This window comes from Mustela lutreola, chromosome 2, assembly GCF_030435805.1.
Source record: "Mustela lutreola isolate mMusLut2 chromosome 2, mMusLut2.pri, whole genome shotgun sequence".
NCBI classification, from domain to species: Eukaryota; Metazoa; Chordata; class Mammalia; order Carnivora; family Mustelidae; genus Mustela; species Mustela lutreola.
In genome coordinates, this window is record NC_081291.1 from 105,335,578 (window position 1) to 105,356,132 (window position 20,555).

General features: G+C 34.5%; 1 protein-coding gene across 7 annotated transcripts in view; it reads right to left on the bottom strand.

Moving 5' to 3' along the window:
- Window positions 1-1,347: 1,347 nt before the first annotated feature.
- ZNF148 (zinc finger protein 148) overlaps window positions 1,348-20,555 on the bottom strand; it is a 119,080-nt gene continuing 99,872 nt past the window's right edge. For all 7 annotated transcript variants that reach the window (XM_059162946.1, XM_059162942.1, XM_059162944.1 and 4 more), the window contains 2 exons: window positions 8,482-8,600; window positions 1,348-8,131 (listed from right to left, as the gene is read on the bottom strand). In XM_059162946.1, the coding sequence (XP_059018929.1) occupies window positions 6,533-8,131; window positions 8,482-8,600 (1,718 nt within the window). In that variant the 3' untranslated portion in view covers window positions 1,348-6,532. The remainder of the gene's footprint in view (window positions 8,132-8,481; window positions 8,601-20,555) is intronic.

Here is a 20,555-nt window from a genome sequence, read left to right on the forward strand (position 1 = left end):
CAAAGGCCAATTTGCTTAAATTTGTCCCAAGGACCTGGATTGTACTCCTCTACTAATTGCAGACAGCTTTCTTACAGTGTGTCCCACCAGTCACAAGACAGGGACTAGCAAGGTGGTAAATGGCTAAAAACAGAACTATCTTCACTAATGGGGGGGAAATAACCCCAAAATAACCCAACCCCCACATATAATGGGTTAAAAGAATCTTACCCATAAAGAAAAAAAAAACATAAAATTTTTATCCCCATGTTAAATGTATTTCAAGTCTTAAATATTGGTTGACAATAACATTTGACTCCTGAATTTCAGAAGTACCTAATACATTCTACACGAAACTACATACCAGTCAAGACCCTGCTGTTACCCAATCTGTGCAAAAATTGTTAATTCCATACATCCTTTTATATTTTAAATAAATATCTATGTACCAGTTTTTAAATATTTGCCATTAGTTATTTGGTTCAGAATATTGTGAAGAATTCAGCTAGGAAATTATTCAAAAACTGTATTCTGTATTTTTTTTTTTTTATTTTTCAAACAGCAAGTATCCACATTTAAAATGCAGAATCTGCAAATATAAATTAGTCTAATAATCCAATTAAAAATAAAACAAAACAGCTTCCTTTAGTATCACAATACATAAAATGGTATTCTAAACCCCAAGTGGCAAGGTTAACTACATGACGACAATGCCAGAAGCTGTAAAACTCATTAAACCACTTAATGAATAGGTCAGTTTAAAGAACAGATCTATGTTCCATGACTATGCATGAAACGAGCTTCCACTGTATTATAAAGGCTCAGCAATTCATTCATGTCATAATATGGGGTCAAGCAAGATTTTATTTTTACAATGACAATTAAAAAATGCACTTAAACAAACAGAAGTCCTCCCGATTGTTTAAAAACAATTCTATTTGGAGGGTAAAATATATTTTAAAACACACTGACTTACCAGATTTCAACTGTCAGGCTGCTGACTACTGATGTGAAAGTTTGTATTTAAAAATATCACAAACATCTTTAACAGTGAAAATTTCAATGTGATAAGTTCCATTGCAAAGCAATTTTCACCTGAGTAGATTTTGAAATTTAGTGCTCATATATTTGGGGGGAGGTGGGGAAGGAAAGACCCACTTGTATAAGATACTGAGTTTAGAGTTGATTCTTTCACACAGATAACCCAGGGGGTTGAAGAAACATCTGTTGTGACCTTCCCAGGACACATGATGCCTTTCTCCTGGAAATTTGTTCTGACATTAAGAATTCTCAGTATCCACAATATTTCCATTTAGTTACCCATTCAAGCATAGCAACCCAATTCATTCAGTTTTATACAACAGTGTCTACATTATATACATGTTTAATTATCAATAGGAAATAGAAAATAAAAATTTACAGTGACTGAGAAAGGTCAGAAAATGGGATAGGAAAAGTAATACTGTATAATCAGAATATCCTATTATCCTACCAGTTTTAATGACAGGGTTTTTCTTTTATTAGTTGAAATACAAAGAAGGCATAGGGGATCCCAGGAAAATAACACTATATATCAGAAAATTCAACGTGCTCCACCATCAGGATTTCCATCACACATTTAATTTCTTCTGTACAATTTTTATAAACGTGTTTTTCTTTTCAAAATCATCAGATATCCAGATTAAATTCAGCACTACACAGTATGCCCTTGAAGTAAAATGAGGTTACCTGCTTTATTTGGATACCAAGTTCCCTTCCAGACAGCATTAAAATAAAGACAAGACTACACAGATAAAATCCAGTATAATTCAAATCCAACAATGAAAAATTTCCCCCATATTGTTGCAAAATTCGTTCTACTGAAATGCTTTGCTACAATAATAAAAAGCATACATTACATATAAAAGATACCAGTGTACTAAAAAGTGACAGAAGTGGACTAGCAAATCCTTCAAAGCACATTATTATATAAATGACTAGCATTTAAAAACATTTCTCCTATAAAATGTAGGTCATATACATTTATAAATTGGCGGTTTTATTTCTAAAGCAGTGATGTGTGTGTTCAAATAGTTAGCTGTTCTGTACAGTATAATATCTACTCGATTCAAACTACAATAGGTTTGTCTTTCTTTGTATTGAAGTTGAATAAATTCATCTGATCAGCTGAGAAATCAAGCTTGAAAAATAAGTATCTAAAAATCAAAGTAGAAAGTTTAGAATTATTGAAATGTATCTATGAAATATGAAGAGAACTATTTCACAATGGAGCTGAAGTCACCTCAAAACTTATGGGCTTGAATCTAAAACAGAAACAAATATTAAAATCCAAAGCAAACCACAAAGTTAGGTAGCAGTACAGAAGCAGGAAAAAAACAAAACAAAACAAAACAACACACCCCCTTCCTTCAGTGTGATGGGCACTAAGTTTTGCGGTCTTCCTCCATCTTGCAGAAGAGTGGTAAGGCCATTCAATGCTTAGTGAAAGTGAGTACAGATGAAGTCAGATGTAGCCTGTCTCCCCTGCAACTTCAATTATGCTGTGTAAACAGTGTTATGTTCCAACAGGAGGAACAATGGAATTTGCTTATAAAAACTGATTAAAGAGAATCATTATTAAATGAAATAAGGATAATTACTCTGAAATGTTTTTAGAACTTTCCTGATGCTACTTGTAAAGTTAGCACTGCTATGTATTATTGCTTACATACAGTACAACATCATATGCCTTCTAACATAAAGCAGTACTGTGATTTGTTTGTACATATTTACAGATTCTTAAAAACAAGCTGTAAAAACATTACATACTTTCAGACAATACAAATTAGCACATTGGTACTCACTTCAAAACAAATGGAATGCATAACATTAATAAACATCATAAAGGAAGACTCACATAAAAGTCCTTGATTGTCAAGACACGTTTATATATAAACTCTAACTGTGCAGAATTAAAGATTCAATCATAGGTACATCCTTATTTGATGAACCGTATTTACAGCATGGTATTGCATAAAAAAATAAAATAATGTTTACAGGGTTTTACTTTTTTATCCATTGGATTAAAGAAAGCAACAAACACAATAAGAAATGTTTGTCTGCTTTAGTTTTGTTTCCTACCAAAGTTTAAGTGAAAAAAAGGAAACATACGGTTTTATTTGCAGAATATAGCAAAAACAACTGGAAAATTATTTTCCCTGAAATAAAGCAATTTGAAACGGAAAAAGTTTAAATTAAATTGCAGTGTCAAAAAGTTTCTCATTGATTATAATAGTGCTTCTTCAAGTAATTATACTGTGAAAAAAACAAGTTCTACTTTAAGATGTTCTATGTCTAAGAAATGTAGTACTACAGTAATGCCTACTTTTAAAGTTTCCCGGCTTTTTTTTTTTTTTTTTTTAAACAGCCCTTTAAAAACTCAAATTGGTAAAATGAAAGAAGTGGCGAAAGATCTAACCTAGCTGGCACTTTGCAAGTTTCTCTCTCCTGTGGAAATGAAAGCCTACCCTGAGCACAAGACCTCTTTTGCCTCTCAGGAAGGGAAAATTACCCGACCACTGACAGTCCTCAGCCAGAGCTAAAAGGATGGGTTTCTCTAGTACCAAGTAGAAAATCTCCAAGTAGATCCAAAGGATTTAAGAGCCACTCAAATATTCTGAACCAAATGAAATATGTGTACAATAAGATGTTAAAAAAAAAAAAAAAAGAAAGCTTTTAGAAGATGTTTAACAGATACTCCCTCATCTAACACAAATCTGTTTCCAATCTTCAAACATGAGAATAGGTCCTAAGTGAAAAAGCATATCTCACTCACACGACCAAAAGCTCAATGGTATAAGAGCATATTTTAACAGAATAATTTGCTCACTGAGAGAAATGAGAAACACAAATTGCAAAAGGGTATCTCATATCCTCAATATTCTGAACTATGGCAGCACAAAAGGCTACTTACTTTTACTATTAATGCCCAGATAGAAATGAAGTAACTTTCTACACCCAAGTGGGGAAACCCAGACTGCTGAGATGTTTATCATATGATGATAATACAAGGTAACTCTGGTAGGCGTTTAGAATTTCACAGTTAAGAGAGGGATGACTACTATACTTAAATGGTGAATCAGTAAGTTATGCCAAAGTATCGCTTTTCTCAAAAATGCTTATAATGTGGTAGGAAAGTCTGCCATTACGTAGATTTAAAGAAATGTGTTGAAGACAGGAATGCAACACCTGCACTTCTGCTTGCATAACTACCATTTGCAAAGGCCTTCCTTCCTTCCTTAGCTTGCCCTAACTGCTCAGCAGTAGAGTCACATTCTAAAAACTGTGCTGGTGATGTTAAAACAAACAAAAAACTGGATATTGTACCAAGAACCACATCAAAGTTGTTAACAGAACAAAATTTTTGACCAGACTCAAAATAAAAAATCAACCCAGGAAATAAAGGCCTATTATCAAATAGTAGTATGAGAAAAATTCAAATGCCTATATAGGATGAGCACAGTTTCATCTTTAACATCTCACCTGAACAAAGCCTTCTTGCAATTGTGTGATGTGTAACACAACACACATCATTCTTAAAAGTCAATAATGGCAGAACTTAAATATCTACTTCAAAGAAGTCTAAAATTCTTGAAAAATTTGGCAGCAAAGAAAGCTGTCAAATAGGAAAATTAGTATTTCAAGCAAAGCTTAATAACCAAAGTACAGACGAAACCACATTAAACATAATTTATACTCATTATCATAAAACACCAAAATATTCAAAATAATGTAAAAGATGTTAAGGGTGGATATTTTCTTTGTTCCCTTTCTTTATGAGAACACTCTTGGGATAATATTAAATAAAAGAAAAAATAATTTAAGTGTACAACATTCTATACTGAAATAAAGACTGCAGATCTACAGGGCCAATATAAATGTTAAAGTGGAAATTAGCAACAATAAATTTTCACCTTCCAAGGATATTAATTTTCGATTATCACTGGTGCTACACATCAGTATGTGCATTGTGACAAATTTGTTGGAAATAAAATAAACAAAAAGCTGGAACAAATTAAAGAGGATAATAATTAACAGAACTGTTATTTTCCAAAAATTATAACTGTCCAATGTGTAACTCAAACCGTCATTCTTTAGAAAAGCATATATACGTGTTTATATAAAAGCACTATTTATTGTACCATGCTGTATTATTTTAAGACAAAGTATAAAAAAAAAACATTCGTGGTATAAGGATAAAGTCTGTAGTTTATTTAGATTTTGAAATGCAACAAAAAGTTTCCGATCACTCATCTAGCTGAAAAAGAAACTGTAGTTACTAGAATTAGTAAACACTTTTGGTTTGTAAAATTGTAATGAGCAGTGTTCATTAAAAAGTAATTCAAGATAAAATAAGCAATTAAAATGCCCATTTCTTTAGTTTCTCTGGATACTGTTTAATTATCCAATCTATCAAGATTCTAGAAAGAGAAGGATTAAACCAGGTTTTACAGTTCCAAAGATATCCAATTTCCTTTTATTGCCAAAAATTAAAATAGTCAATTATGAGATGATTATGACACAACCATATCAAACCTAAAAATCTAATTTTTTTTTACTTTGAGAAATCAAAAATACCAAATAGATTCTAAGTGCTCTATGTTAACTGAAGTGTATATGTAAAGTAAAATACAATTAAGCTTTAAAACGTGGAATATACATTTTGTGTAAGCATTATGTTCTTGGGAATGTAATCTACAGAATATCTTTTTACTAAAACTTCAAAACCTTGATACCTGCACATGAAAAATCATAAAAAATATCTAAGTACAACTGTACAAAGAAACTGACACCAATATGCATACTTTCATAGAGAAGTGAATGCTTCAACAGTTATGTATTTTGGTAAAAGTTCTGAAAGTATGCATATTTTAAAAGTAATTAGGCTTTTAAATAGTGGAATCTTAGACTATCAGATTTTTATTACCTTTTTTCTCCAAAAAAAAAAAAAGTCAATATAATGCAAAATGAAAATCAACGGTATATGGCATATCATTCTTTTTAAAAGGTGTTTTCTTGGTTTCTTTTTTCCCCCTACAGGACACGCTAATTTATTTAAGCCATAATCTCTTGACATTTAAACTTTTAAGTTTACTCTGTCTGTAAAGTATACTCAGATTCCCTGCTGAAGTGCAATGACTATGCTGAAAAACTTAGAAACAGTATGAGTAAATTTCACACAATTACTAATCTCCTAAGAATGTACAATGTTATCAGTTAGGAAACAATTGTGCGAAAGTCTTTTTTTTCCTTTTAAACTTGGTGTAGGTGGAATAGCAAGTTTCTGTTCTAAAACAAGTAATGCATTGCTTCTATAAAGGTGACAACATGTAAGGCAGTTCAAAGAATGCTGACTAACCAAACAAAATGCAGTTATTGGATTATCTTGCTATTCATATCAGCTTAACTTGTTTTAACGCATTGCTCTTAAATCTGTACAGCACTCCATTTTACACAGAGTAACCCCACTATTGATTAATCTGTTCTAAAGTGCCAGTATTATTTACACTTTTTTTTAGCCAAAAGTCTGGCCAGTTGTGGCATCAGGTGAAGATGTCATCCCAGCTCTATTATCATTTACATTCACCAAGGGAAATTCTGGAAATTCAGCACTTGTCCCTGGTCCCCGAAGGTTCACCTGTCCATTGGCAGTGCTAAATTGAGTAGCTATTCCAGCTCTAGATCCATGATATGGAGCACGGAAGGGCTGTTCAAAGGAGCTCATTTGGTAAGCTTGGTGGACAGGCTGAGCCTCAGCTTTTTTCTGAGAAGTCACTTGATCCAAAAAGTCCTGTGTTGATGTGGCAGAAGCATGGTTTGTCTCATCACCTGAAAAGGGAAACGAGTGCTGTGAATCACCAACTATTAGTCCAAAGTGGGACTTATCTGGAGTTGTTCTTAGTGGAGAATTCATTCCTGATCGAAAGCTGTTGATGGGCATGGCTGCATAGACTTGCTTGTCTATGGAAGAGAATGCTGGCTGATTTGGAAGGGTCTGGTTATCAGTCACAAAGTTAAGGCTCGGGCTATTCAAATAGGCATCATTTTGGCTAGTTCTGTCCAAAGCCTGCTGCAAAAACTTTGAGTATTCCTGCAACATGTTGGCTTTATCTGATGAGGATGCTTGGGAGCTTGATCCAACATTCTCTGCCTGGGTGACCTCAGGGACTTCTGAAGAATTTATTGATATGCTAGAAGTCACCTCAGTGTCCGCAACACTGAAGGATATCTCATGCTGTCCATTAGCTTTATGGGAGTAATGATCCAAGAGAGTCTGCAGTACCTCATCTGGAATAACATTTTTGTCATGGTTACTCTTAATCTCCACATTCAATGCCTGTGAATCCAGTATGGACGCCGTAGTACTTTCGTCAATGACACTTGCCACAGCCGCTTGTGTTACAGAAGGCTGAGAAGCTATAGTACCCACATTCAACGCATATTCCCTACTATTGTTACTTGCTGCTTGAAGATACCTCTTCTTCTTCAAAAACTGCATGGCATCATCATAATTAGTGCTACTGTGCACAGGTTTACTGGGCCCCTCTTGTAAATTATCAACCTGATCAATGTCAGCGTTGCCTTCTGAGTCCAGCAAAGCTTGTTTATCCACGAGTTCAAAAGCATACTTTGAAACTTTGCTCTCTTCGTATGTGGATAAAGGCGAAATTGTTTGATTTTGCTCCAGTGGCTGTTTCAGACTTCTCTTACTATTAATTTTTTTGAGAACCAACTTAGGTGGATGTATTTCTCCTGATGCATCTTCTAAATGTGATCCCCCAACTGAAGAATGTGGCATTTCAACAGCATACTCCGCTACCATATACTCATCTTTTACTTTAGTACTTGAAGAATAAAGAGGCAAGTAATCATTTTTGTCTTTCTTCAGGTCAGACTTGTCCAAAGCACTCTCTTTGTCCATCCCAGATGATTTTTTCTCAGTTTTCTGCCTTTTCTTTTTTGGCAGTGAGTTATCTTTTGGTGATGTAGAAAAGCCAGAATCTTCCTCAGAAGTCAGAAGGCCACCTTTGATGGCACATCTGTTTAGTTTTTTGTCATGATTTTCATGGCACATACGTTTATGTTTCAATACACGATCTGTTCTGGAAAAATACTGTCAAATTCAGATTTTGGCAGTCAGTTTTTTGTTTTAGTTTGTGTTTTTCGTGAAGCAAGAAAAGAAAAGAAAAAAAGCAATTAATATGAAGGTAGATATAAGTATAATAAAATAAGAAATTCCAAACTAATTTGTTCTGCCAGTTGTCTAGTGTAAATCTGATCAGCAGCAGTGGGGAAGTTCTTCACACGGTTCTAGTAGTAACGTTTTCTAATTTAGTTTAAAAGAATTATTTTATGATCTTAACTAGGATTGAAGAATTTCAGTGTCTATCATACCTCAACAAAGTGATTAAAAAAAACAACAACACCCAAAAACGAAAACAAACATTTCAAACCACCCCTTACCTGTAAACAGTATTCACACTGGTAAGGTTTTTCTCCACTATGAGTTCTCTTATGCCTTTCCATGTGATATTTTTGTATGAATCTCATACCACATTCATCACAGCGAAATGGTTTTTCACCTAGTACATAATATAGAAAATTTAAAACAAAACAAATATTGTAAAATAATGAATTACTTTACCACAAAAATCTCTAAATAAATGGCTCTTAAAAACTGCCATACTTTGCTCTTTTTAAATGACAAAAACTTGCTCCTATATTAAATGTATCATCCAATGTAATTTGTAAAAAAATATTTTGCTTTACAAAAACAAAAGACTGGCATATGCCATTGGAAAGAAAAGACTGAAGGCAGGTATATTCAGTTTCCCTACCTTTCTATGTGTGTATATAACATACTCTTTCCATGAAGACCAGCAGTACCAGGAACTTAGAGCAATGTTAACACTGTTTCAGTAGAGTAGCTGATGCTTTACATCTTTTTTATTCAATTATACAAAATAATGTTTTAGAAAATTCTTTGAAAAAAGAAAATGTTACCCGTAGATAGTTCAACTCAACTCTTGGGTACATCTTTTCAATTCTTCATTTCTTTTCAACAATTATTATGGTTAAATGAAATCTGAATCCTAGGAAATATTCTTAAAAATCTAATTTATTAAAACATTAAAGAACTTAAATTAGAGACTAAGTTTCAAAAGGTGTGTTTATACTGACCCTTTTTTCTCAACCCAAACCAGCATTTCTCATGTCCTTTTGGGGAATGAATCAAACTGAGTACTGCTAATCAGACACACAATTCCTGTCTCCACCCCCTCCACTTTATTTTTTTAAAGTTTCATAAGGACTGATTAGCTATAAGGAACCATTTCTATGAAGATCTAGAATAGTTTTTACTGATAAAACCACAATCAACAGAAGGATGTGACAGTAAGTTATCCTGAATAATAATACTTTTTTGGGAAGCCACTGTTTCAGACATTCAACCAAATCTTACTGAATACTTGCCCTCTCTACCCATAACCCTGCTGTAGGAGATTAAAAGTATAAGATCCATTACTTGGCCTCAAAGAGCTTAAAATGCTATTGGGAAAACAAGATAATACATTATAGAGAGACAACTAATAAACTATGTCAAGCTCTAGTTTACCTTTACAACATTATTTCTCACTACCTCTCCTCTTAGAAAACTTTTCCTCTAGCCACCAAAATACCTATCATCTTGAGCTTTTCTCCCTCTGCTGCAGATTCACACTGCTCCTTCAGTCAAGAATGCCCACCTAGGGGTGCCTGGGTGGCTTAGTTGAGAATCCAACTCTTGATTTCGGCTCAGGTCATGATCTCAGGGTCGTGGACTGAGCCCCATGAAGAACTCTGCACTCAATGCAGTCTGCTTGAGAGTCTTTCTCTCCTCTCCCTCTGCCCACCCCTCCCTGCTCTGACTCTCTAAAATAAATAAAATATTTCTTTTTAAAAAGAATGCTCACCTCTGTGTGTTCAAGGTGCCACACTTCCTTCAAGTCCCAACCCATATCCTCTGGGATTCTCTGCCCCACTCTTCCAGGGGAAAAGTATCTTTTCTAAATTTCCACAGAACTTCATCTGAGCCTCTCCTATAGCTCTCATTACTATTACTGTCATCTCAGTAATTATTTTGTACATCTCTACTCTACCGGATCACATTTCTTTTGGTCTGAATCTGAGTCTAAATTATCTTCACATAACTCAAAATACTTTGTGCAATTTTCAAATGTCAAATGAATAACATAAATGGTTATTACAGTGGATTATTACTGGGGAAAATGTTACTGAGCTGGTATGATTTGGAAAAGCTTCTTGCAAGTATTTAGAATTTAAAGTTAATAGCACCTTTTTTTTTTTTTTTAAGATTTTATTTATTTATTTATTTATTTATTTATTTATTTGATGGAACACAAGCTAAGGGACTGAGAAAGGGAGAAGTAGGCTTCCCACTGAGCAGGGAGCCTGACATGGGGCCTGATCCCAGGACCCTGGGATCATGACCTGAGCCACCCAAGTGCCCTAGTAAATAGCACTTTTATTATTTTTTTTAATTTTTTAAAAAGATTTTATTTACTTACTTGAGAGAGAGAGAGTGAGAGAGAGCATGAGATGGGAGTGGGTCGGGGGGAGAAGCAGACTCCCCGCTGAGCAGGGAACCCGATGCGGGACTCGATTCCGGGACTCCAGGATCATGACCTGAGCTGAAGGCAGTCGCTTAATCAACTGAGCCACCCAGGCACCCTGAATAGCACTTTTAAAGAGGATGTGTATATGATTAAAGCCAAAGAAAGAAAATGTAGTAGAAAGTAACAGAGAAACTAAGAATTTAGTTACTGTGAAATGTCCAGGAAAATGGTGCCTAAGAAAAAAATTTAATTTGGTGACGATTACTTGAAACTTTCAAGAATTCAATTTCCATTTAAAAAAAAAAAAAAAGGAAAGGAAAGAAAAAAGAATGTGATTTCTGTAATTGCTATGGAGTTACCGAATTTTAGGGCTGAAAGAACCACAGAGACCCCAGAGGCTGATGGTGGTGTGGCAAATGATTCTAAGCATGCCACCTAGACTTTAGGACAGAGTAGTTCCACTTCTGTACAGTGAGGTTTTAAGTAAGGACTCCAAGAGTTCAGAGGCTAGAAGAGCTTTACACAACTAATCAAAGCCACTTATTTCACAAAAAAGGAAATACTGAATTTCAGAAAAGTCAAGGCACTTGGCCAAAGGGTTAGTCAAGTGAATAACTAATGAAGTAATGGAAGCTGGGAAAGAAGACTACTTTTTTTTTCTGTTTAGAACGCAATTTTTTTCTTTTCTTTTTTAAGAAGATCACTTATTAAGAAAGTTGGGAAGTGAAAGAAATGAAGGAGATGAGAAGCAGTAAATTAGGAGGCAGGCAATCCATTCAAGAGATATGTACTGGTAAGGATGGGGAAACTGATTTATCTGAAGCCAGAAAGGAAGGAGCCAAAGAAGAAGAGAAACGAAATACTAGAATAAACTGAAATACTATGGTTAATAATGAAACGACTAAATCTCAGAGGATCTAAGATGAAAAGGGAGGGTACAGGTCATGTTTTAGAAAAAAATAAACAACACTTCCATATTTTGAAATAAAGAATGTAGATGATAGAGCTTATCAAGGTCAGAAGTTAAAGTCATTTCTCAAAAGTGAGAAAGGACAGAGGAGAAAGTTAGTGAACTGATCAGAATTCAATTAATTCTGCATAGTAGTCATGGACTAGCAGACTTACTTTGTTTAAGATGGTTCATATTCTCCAATTAGATCTACAAATTTCTATAAATCTCAGAAATTGAGAACCTAATCCTAAAATTCATTTGGAAATGCAAGGGATAGAGAATAGCCAAAACAATCTTGAAAAAAAAAAAACCAAGTAAGACTCACACTTCCTAATTTCAAAACCTAGTACAAAGCTACAGTAATAAGTAAGATAGTGTGGTAATGGCGTAAGGATAGACATATATACCAAAGAACAGAAATGAGAGTCCAGAAATAAACCTTTACATTTAAGATCAACTGATTTTCAACAAAGGTACCAATACCCTTCAATGGAGGAAAAATACTCTTTTCAACAATGATGCTGGGGCAAATTATCCACATGAAAAAGAACAGAGTTGGATCCCTACTTTAATCATATATAAAACTTAACCCCAAACAGATTAAAGGCCTAAATGTTAGAAAACTGTAAAACATTTAGAAGAAAACATAGAAATATCTTGACCCTAGATTAGGCAATGATTTCTTAAACATGACAGCAAAAGTCCAATCAACCAAACAAAAAATACAATGTAGTTCATAAAAATTAAAAACGTTTGTTCCTCAAAAAATACTACCAAGAAAGTAAAAAGGAAGAAAGGTAGCTGCTGCGGGAAATAGTTTGGCAGCCCCTCAAAATGTTAAAGGATTACTGTATGTCCCAACAATTCTACTCCTATATACATCGCCAAAAGAAAACAGGGACTCACTCAAACAGATACTTGTACCTCAATGCTCATGGAAGTGGTATTCACAACAGCCAAAAGATGGAAACAATTCAGTGTCCATCAGCAGATGAATACATAGGAAAATGTGATATATACCACAATGATATATTATTCAGTCATAAAAAGAAATGGAATTCTGATATATGCTACGACATGGATGAACCTTGAAGAAATTATGCTAAATGAAAGAAGCCAGACACGAAAAGGACAAACATTGAATGATTCCACTTAGATGAGGTACCCAGAGCAGAAAACACACAGACAAAAGTAATAGAGGTTACCAGGGAGTGGGAGAGGGAGGAAAGGAGAGTTATACTGTTTAATGGTTAGAGGTTTTTGTTTGGTCACACAGTACTGTAAATATACTCATGCCACTAAATTCTATGCTTAAACATGATTAAAATGATGAACTTCCATTTTTTCTTTTAAAGTGAAAACATAACCCAGGGAAGGCAGAAAATTTGCAAATTATACATCTAACAAGGGCTATACAACCAGTATATGAAATGAACACTTACAACTCAACAGTTAAAAAGACAAATAATCTAAGAATAGGCAGTGGGTCTGAACAGACATTTCTCTGAAGATATGCAAATAGGCAATGAGTACATGAAAAGATGCTCAACATTATTACTCATTAGGGTAATGCAAATCAAGACCACAATGAGATACCACTTCACACCCAATAAGATAGTTAAAATAAAAAAGATAATCACAAATATTACCATGGATGTAAAGAATCTGCCCATATTTTTTTTAAAAGATTTTATTTATTTATTTGAGAGAGAGAGAATGAGAGAGAGAGAGAGAGAGAGAGAGAGAGAGCATGAGAAGTGGGAGGGTCAGAGGGAGAAGCAGACTCCCTGTAGAGCAGGAAGCCCAATGCGGAACTTGATCCCAGGACTCCAAGATCATGACCTGAGCCGAAGGCAGTCGCTTAACCAACTGAGCCACCCGGGCGTTCCTGCCCATATTTTCAAGATCCATTTGCAGTTTCATCTTTTAGGTTACATCTGATACATTTCTGGTTCATCTGAGGTTCATGTGACTATCAGTTTTCCCAACACAATTTACTGAGAAGTCCTACTTTTTGTGATCACTTCTTTATCAAAATTGCATACTAGTGATTTCCATGGGTCTATTTTTAGACCTTCAATTCTATTCTGTTTCATTGATCTGACTATACATAATCCAGAATGAAAACGTTTTAGGACTTCATTATATACTTTATCATCTGGTGGAGCTAATCCCCCTTCTTGTTCTTCCAGTTTGTTTTATCTACTTTCCATATTATTTCAGAATTATCTTGTCTAGTACTTAAGGGTGAGAGGAAAGGACAGCTGCCTGAAATGTTTATACTAACTTACAAAAAACTGGTATCCTTTATGATGTTGACCTTTCTCACCAAAAAAAAGGTGGGGGGGGGTATGCCCTCCTCTCATTTAACCAAATTTGGTTTCATGTCTTCAACAGTGTTTTAATGATTTCTTCATACGGGATTTTCCCACGTTTCTTGTTGTTGACACTGTAAATGAGGTATTTTCTTCTATTATATCTTCTACTGTGGGTGTATACAAAATATATGGTTTTCTACTTCACTAAATTTATAAGTTTGCAATAATTTTTCAGTTGACTCTCATGGATTTTTCAAGTATAAAATAATGTTGGTTGCAAAAATGGGTTTTTTGGCCTGTAATATTTTTCTTTTGTGTACTTCTGCTGGCTACTATCTCAAACATCATATTAAAAAGTAATAGTGATAATGTGCTCTATGTCTTATTCCTGACCTTGGCACTCTGGTATATTTTTTGGATAAAAACAAAAAAATAAAATGACTGTTTCATATTTCACTAAGAAAAATAAACACTTCAAAGAAATTTATTTAGAAGAAAATCCCTTTATTGTTTTTCTCTTGAGGACCAGGGCCCTTCCACTAAAAAGAAAGACAACCTATACAGCATTTGAGTGATTTTAAGCATACTTGAGATATAACAAGAAGTTTGTAAATACTACTTACAATTCAGGAAAGCAGTAACACGGGGAGGAAAAAAAAAGGTGCTCCACTAATGGTAATTTCTAATTCTCAAGAGGCCTGGGATTTCTCTTCTAATTGCTGAGACCACAATTTCTTCCCACTGTGGTGTTTCTCCCTAGTAATTTTAATACTGCACAAATTGAGCCTTTCATGTCTGATCGTTCTTCACAATTCCTTCCTTTATTTTCTGAGCTCTAATCAAAGTGGCCTTCTTGCAATTCCTAGAACTATCATGTTTTTTCTTTCCTTTAGGATCATTTTCCCCAAAACTCCTCCCCAAACCACTTCTCTGTTATGATAGTGAATTGCAAAGTGCTATATACTCAAGAAATGGTATCTACTGTTCTGATTAATAGGATGAAAGACACAAATATTTTAATAACGAAGTCTTCATAAAATCTAACCTATGCAAAGTTCACATGGCCTACCTAAGTAATATATACTGGACAGCAGAAAGAATCATCCATCTTTAGTAAGTCATAAAAAAGGGTAACTATAACAAAATTTACAACAATAAATATTATACTAACCAAAAAACAATCATGCACTACTATGACAAGCATTATAAGTACTTAAAAATACAGGTTCTACAGCCAGACCAGCTGGGTTTTAATGCTGGTCCTCAGCATTTCTCAACTGTGAGAAATTGAGCATGTTACTTAAACTCTTAGGACTTGATAATCTTATCTGTTAAGTAAAAATATTAATAAAACATGCCTCAGAACCAAATGTTAAATGAGATAACCTGTGGGAACTAATTTAAAAATGAAACCCGGTACACTTAACAGCTCAATAACTGTTAGGTATTAAAAATAGAAACGAAGAGGTTAATTAATAAATGATTATCATTATACTTACATATTGATTATAGTTACAACCCATTAGCTGGGCTATATATCCTAAATGTTTGAAACATTCTTAACTTACACGATAAATTTTGGAAAAGGGAAACAAGGCTGATTATTGAAATAAATACATGGGCTAGTAATCATATACTCAGTTATTTCCTTAAAACTTTAGGGAATTTAGAAAATATATCTTTGGCATATAGTCTTTCCAGGAGGTTAAATAGATCATTTATCTAAGAAGAACACATATACAAACATACCTCAGAGACACAGCAGGATTCAGTTCCAGACTACCACAATAAAGCAAATATTGTAATGACATGAGTCAAATGAATTTTGAAATTTCCCAGTGCTATACTGATACTCTATTATAGTCTATTAAGTATGCAAGAACACTGTGCCTAAAAAGAGCACATCCCTTAATTTAAAAATATATTACTGCTAAAAAATGCTAACCATCACCTAAGCTTTCAGCAAGTTGTAATCACTCATCACCATAACAAATATAATAATGAGAAAATTTGAAATGTGACTGAAGTGAAGTAAGCAAATGCTATTTGAAAAATGGCACTTAATAGACATGCATGAAGCAGAGTTGCCTCAAACCTTATTTAAAAAAAAAAAAATGCAGTATCTGTGAAGCACAGTAAAGCAAAACACAATAAAGCAAGATATGCCTGTACTGTGCAGGAAACTATATTCTATAGGAAATAATCTGAGACTAAACTCTAACCAATGAAGTATTAATTAGGTCATTACATAAAAACTGTGAAGCTGCCACAGTAATACAAAGACATGTCAGTTAAATTAAACTGAAAACAAAACAAAAAAACCAGAAGTCTTAATTTGACTAATGAGAAAAGTAGTTTTCCTGGGTAGCAAAGTTTTAAAAACAACCTTTCCCGTAGAATAGAATGGCTTTCTTTCCCTAGAATGGGGGTCAGGGAGAAACTTCAATTCTTGCCATTTTCAACTTTTAAAACTGGCAGAGGTGTCTGGGTGGCTGAGCTGGTTAGGCTTACACATCCTACTATTGTTGATTTCAGCTCAGGTCAGGAGCCTGCTTGAGGTTCCCTCCCTCCCTCAGCCTGCCCCTGCCAACTGCCACCCCCAACCCTGTGTGTGCCCTCCCTCTCTTTAAAAAAAAAGAAAGAAAGAAACATTAGCAATATTTTCCCACCTTAAAAAAGTTGGGGGGCACCTGGGTGGCTCAGTGGGTTAGGCCTCTGCTTTCGGCTCAGGTCATGATCCCAGGGTCCTGGGATCAAGCCCCGCATCTGGCTCTCTGCTCAGCGGGGAGCCTGCTTCCTCCTCTCTCTCTCTCTCTGCCTCCCTCTCTGCCTACTTGTGATCTCTGTCTGTCAAATAAATAAATAAAATCTTAAAAATAAATAAATAAATAAATAAGTTGGGGTAGTCACCTTCCCCTACAAAAGAAAATGGGGAAAACGTTCTTTCATTTCCTCTACACTTCTTTTCTTTTGTGGAGCTATGAAATTATGTATTTGCACTGAAATTTTTTAAATGGTCTAGTTTCTGTAAGATGAAACAGCAAATGACCGGTGGGGAGTTGTTTTTTGACTTACATTTTTAGACTTCTGCTTTATTAAACAGACAACACTGAAAAATAATCACCTCCAGAAAGAGCAAAATCCCAGCAGACCCTATTCACAATTTTAAAGATTTAAGTATGAGTTGGTCTAGGAATTATATGAGAAAAATAAATGAACACTGTTCGAATTCTAAAAATAAACACCACCACACATTCTACATTATAGAAGCATTAAAAAAAAAAAAAAAACGAGGAGTGAAAATGACAAATTGTAGTGTTTGTATATTTGCAGCCTTGGCAGATACAGTATACTATCTGTATACTGTATACGTCCCAATTTTCATACCTGCCAGCAGTATATATGGGTTCCTAGTGATCCACATCCTTCTAAGTACTTGGTAAAGTGTGTATTTTTCATTTTAGCCATTCTGGGGTGTGTTCAAATGGTATCAGATTGCAATCTTAAGTAATCTTCCTTATGGCTAATGAAACAGAGTATCCTTTCCTGTGTTTTCTAATCATCTGGATATCCTTTTTGTGTGTTAAGTGACTGTTCAAGAGTTCTCCCCACTCTTCTATTAGCTTGTCTTTTCCATGGTAGCTTAGTAGTTCTGTACATGTCAGGCTTAGTTTTCACTTCCTTTTTTAAAAAATTGTTATGTTAGTCACCATGCAGTACATCATTAGTCTGTGATGTAGTGTTCCAATGTTCACTGTTTGCTTGTAACACCCAGGGCTGCATACAATCCGTGTCCTCCTTAATACCCACTCATCCCCCGACCCTGCTCCCTTCTAAAACTCTCCATTTGTTTCCCCGACTCCATTTGTTTTCTTTCTTTCTTTTTTTTTTTTTTTAAGATTTATTTGACAGACAGAGACACAGTGAGAGAAGGAACACAAGCAGGGAGAGTGGGAGAGAGAGAAGCAGGCTAACTGCTGAGCAGGGAACCTGATACAGAGCTCGATCCCAGGACCCTGGGCCCATGACCTGAGCTGAAGGCAGATGCTTAACCAACTGTGCCACCCAAGCTCCCCCAGTTTTCACTTTCTTAATGGAATCTTTAATGAACAGAAAGTCTTAAAATTAATGTAACTCAATTTGTCTATTTTTTCTATCATGACTAATACTTTCTATATCTCAAATGAAAAAGGTTCTAGTCATCTTTTCTCCCCCTCTGTGATATTTTCTAGTGATAGCTTCTATTTCACTAACCTTCTCTTTCATTATCTCTATTCTTCCATTAAGCCTATGTTAGGTATATCCTGTATATCAATTATTTTTTCAGTTCTAGAATTTCCATTTTCTTTTTTGATGGACTGCAATTTTCTGGTAAAATTCTCCACGTTTTTGCCTACTTCCTATATCTTTTCTACGATTTTCTTAAAACTTACTAGTCACAGTTTAAAATATAAAGTCCTGGGGTGCCTGTGTGGTTTAGTTGGTAAAGTGTCTGCCTTCAGCTCAGGTCATGATCCCAGGTTTCTGGGATCAAGCCCCACATCAGGTGCCCCGCTCAGCAGTTAGCCTGCTTTCCCTCCCTCTGCCTGCTGCTCCCTTTTTTTGTGCTCTGTGTCAAATAAATAATAAATAAAATCCTTAAAAAAAATACGTGAAATTTGAAGCCCTTTTCAACTAACTCTTACTACCTCAGCCAGAGACTGTTTTAAATGTCTCTATTTTTCCTCTTAACTTTCTGTGATTCTGTCCTATTATTTGGTATGCACTGAATGCAAAACACTATGCATGAAAAACTGTAGAGGCTCTAGATGATATTAATGTCTCTTAAAGAGAGTTCACCCTTTCTTCTGAGCACTTATGAAGGGGTTGAGAACTTAAATCCTCAAATGGATTAGGCCAGTCTGAGATGGGGTTATTTTATAGCAAGTCCAAGATTCTGGCTTTTCAAAATAAGAAATGCTTCTTCTCTTCTCCATTTCCTGTCAACCATCAAAAAATGGCCAGTGACAGCAAACTGCCTGACTGCTTTAAAACTTAGTAGCACCTACAATACTTCTACAATAGTACTTCTAAATTTTTATATAATCTGTTCTAATAGTACCAAGTCCCTATGAATTTCATTATGGACTTTTAGATTATTCACTGTGAATGAGGATCATTGCTTACTGAGATTGTGCCATTTATTTAATACATAATGTGTTAACATCATTTTAATTGTTGCAAAGCATGAATCTGCCAAATTACATTCTATATATTAGAATAAATACAAATAAATTACATGTTAAAAATATTTTCCAAAGGAAATTTATTTTCCCTATGATGTAAATTAAATTCTTTTAGTGCTTCAGTCTGGTATTAAACACTGATGTGAAATTCAGTTTAACCAGTTTTTTAAATAATAGAGGTTATGTAAGAACACTAATCTTACCCACAGAATATAAAAAAGTATTCACATTATTTGAAATATGTAATAAAACTTATATTTCATATTAATAGGCAAAAAAATGAAGCCTAATATTTCTATCAAATTTTTAGTTTGGATTTCTGCATATTTCAAAAATAACTAATGTAGATTCATTATCATTTTACTTTTGTTTTATATTTACACTTAGAAATATAAATTTAATACTGTATATAAAAATGAAATTAAATGTAACATTACTTTGGAAAATACCAAGAGGTCTTTCAAGAAAACAATGATTTTTCTATTAATTCAAAAAAACAAGTTTATGGGAGAAAAAACTACATATCACATATCTGATATTCAGTAAGTACATAAAGAACACTCAAAATGCACAATAAAAATAAACAATCCAACTTTTTTAATGGGCAAAAGAATCAAAGAGACACTTAACCACCTCCAAATACATATATTTACATGCAGATGGCAAATAAGCACATAAAAAGATGCTCAACATGTTTGGTCCTTAATGAAATGCAAGTTAAAACCACAATGAGAGACAAGTACATGCCTGTTAGAATGACTAAAATGAAATGTGATGATGACGAGTGCTGTCAAGGATACAGATGAAATGAAAGGCTCTTAAGTTACTATAGAAGGCAAAATGTATAGTCACTTGGGAAAACAGTTTAGTGGCTTCTTACAAAAGCTAAGCATACACTTAACGATATGACCCACAATTCCACTTCCGGGTGGTTTCCCAAGTGAGGTGAAAGTATATTCACTAAACAGCTGTATGCAAATTCTTATAGTAAATGCTTACAGAAGCTTCATTCATAAGCACCAAAAACTAGAAAACCACCGAACTATACCTCAATTGGAGAATGAATGAACCAACTGTGGTATATCCATACAGCAGAAAAATGTTCAGAAATAAAAAAGAATGAAATACTGATACATTAACAACATGGAGGACTTTCAAATGCACTACAGTAAGTGGAAGAAGTCAGACTCAAAGGTTACCACCCATATAGTTTATAGGATATTTTGAAACAGGTAAAGAATGGGAATTGGGGAGGGGTTAACCTTAGAAAGATATGGAGGAGTTTTGGGGAGTGATGGAACTGTTCTGTATCTTTTTTTTCTTTTTAGAGAGCAAGAGCACAAGAGAGGGGTGGGCAGAGGGAGAGGGAGGCAGAGAATCTTAAGCAGCTTCCACGCCTAGCATGCCTAACACGCACAGAGCCAAACAT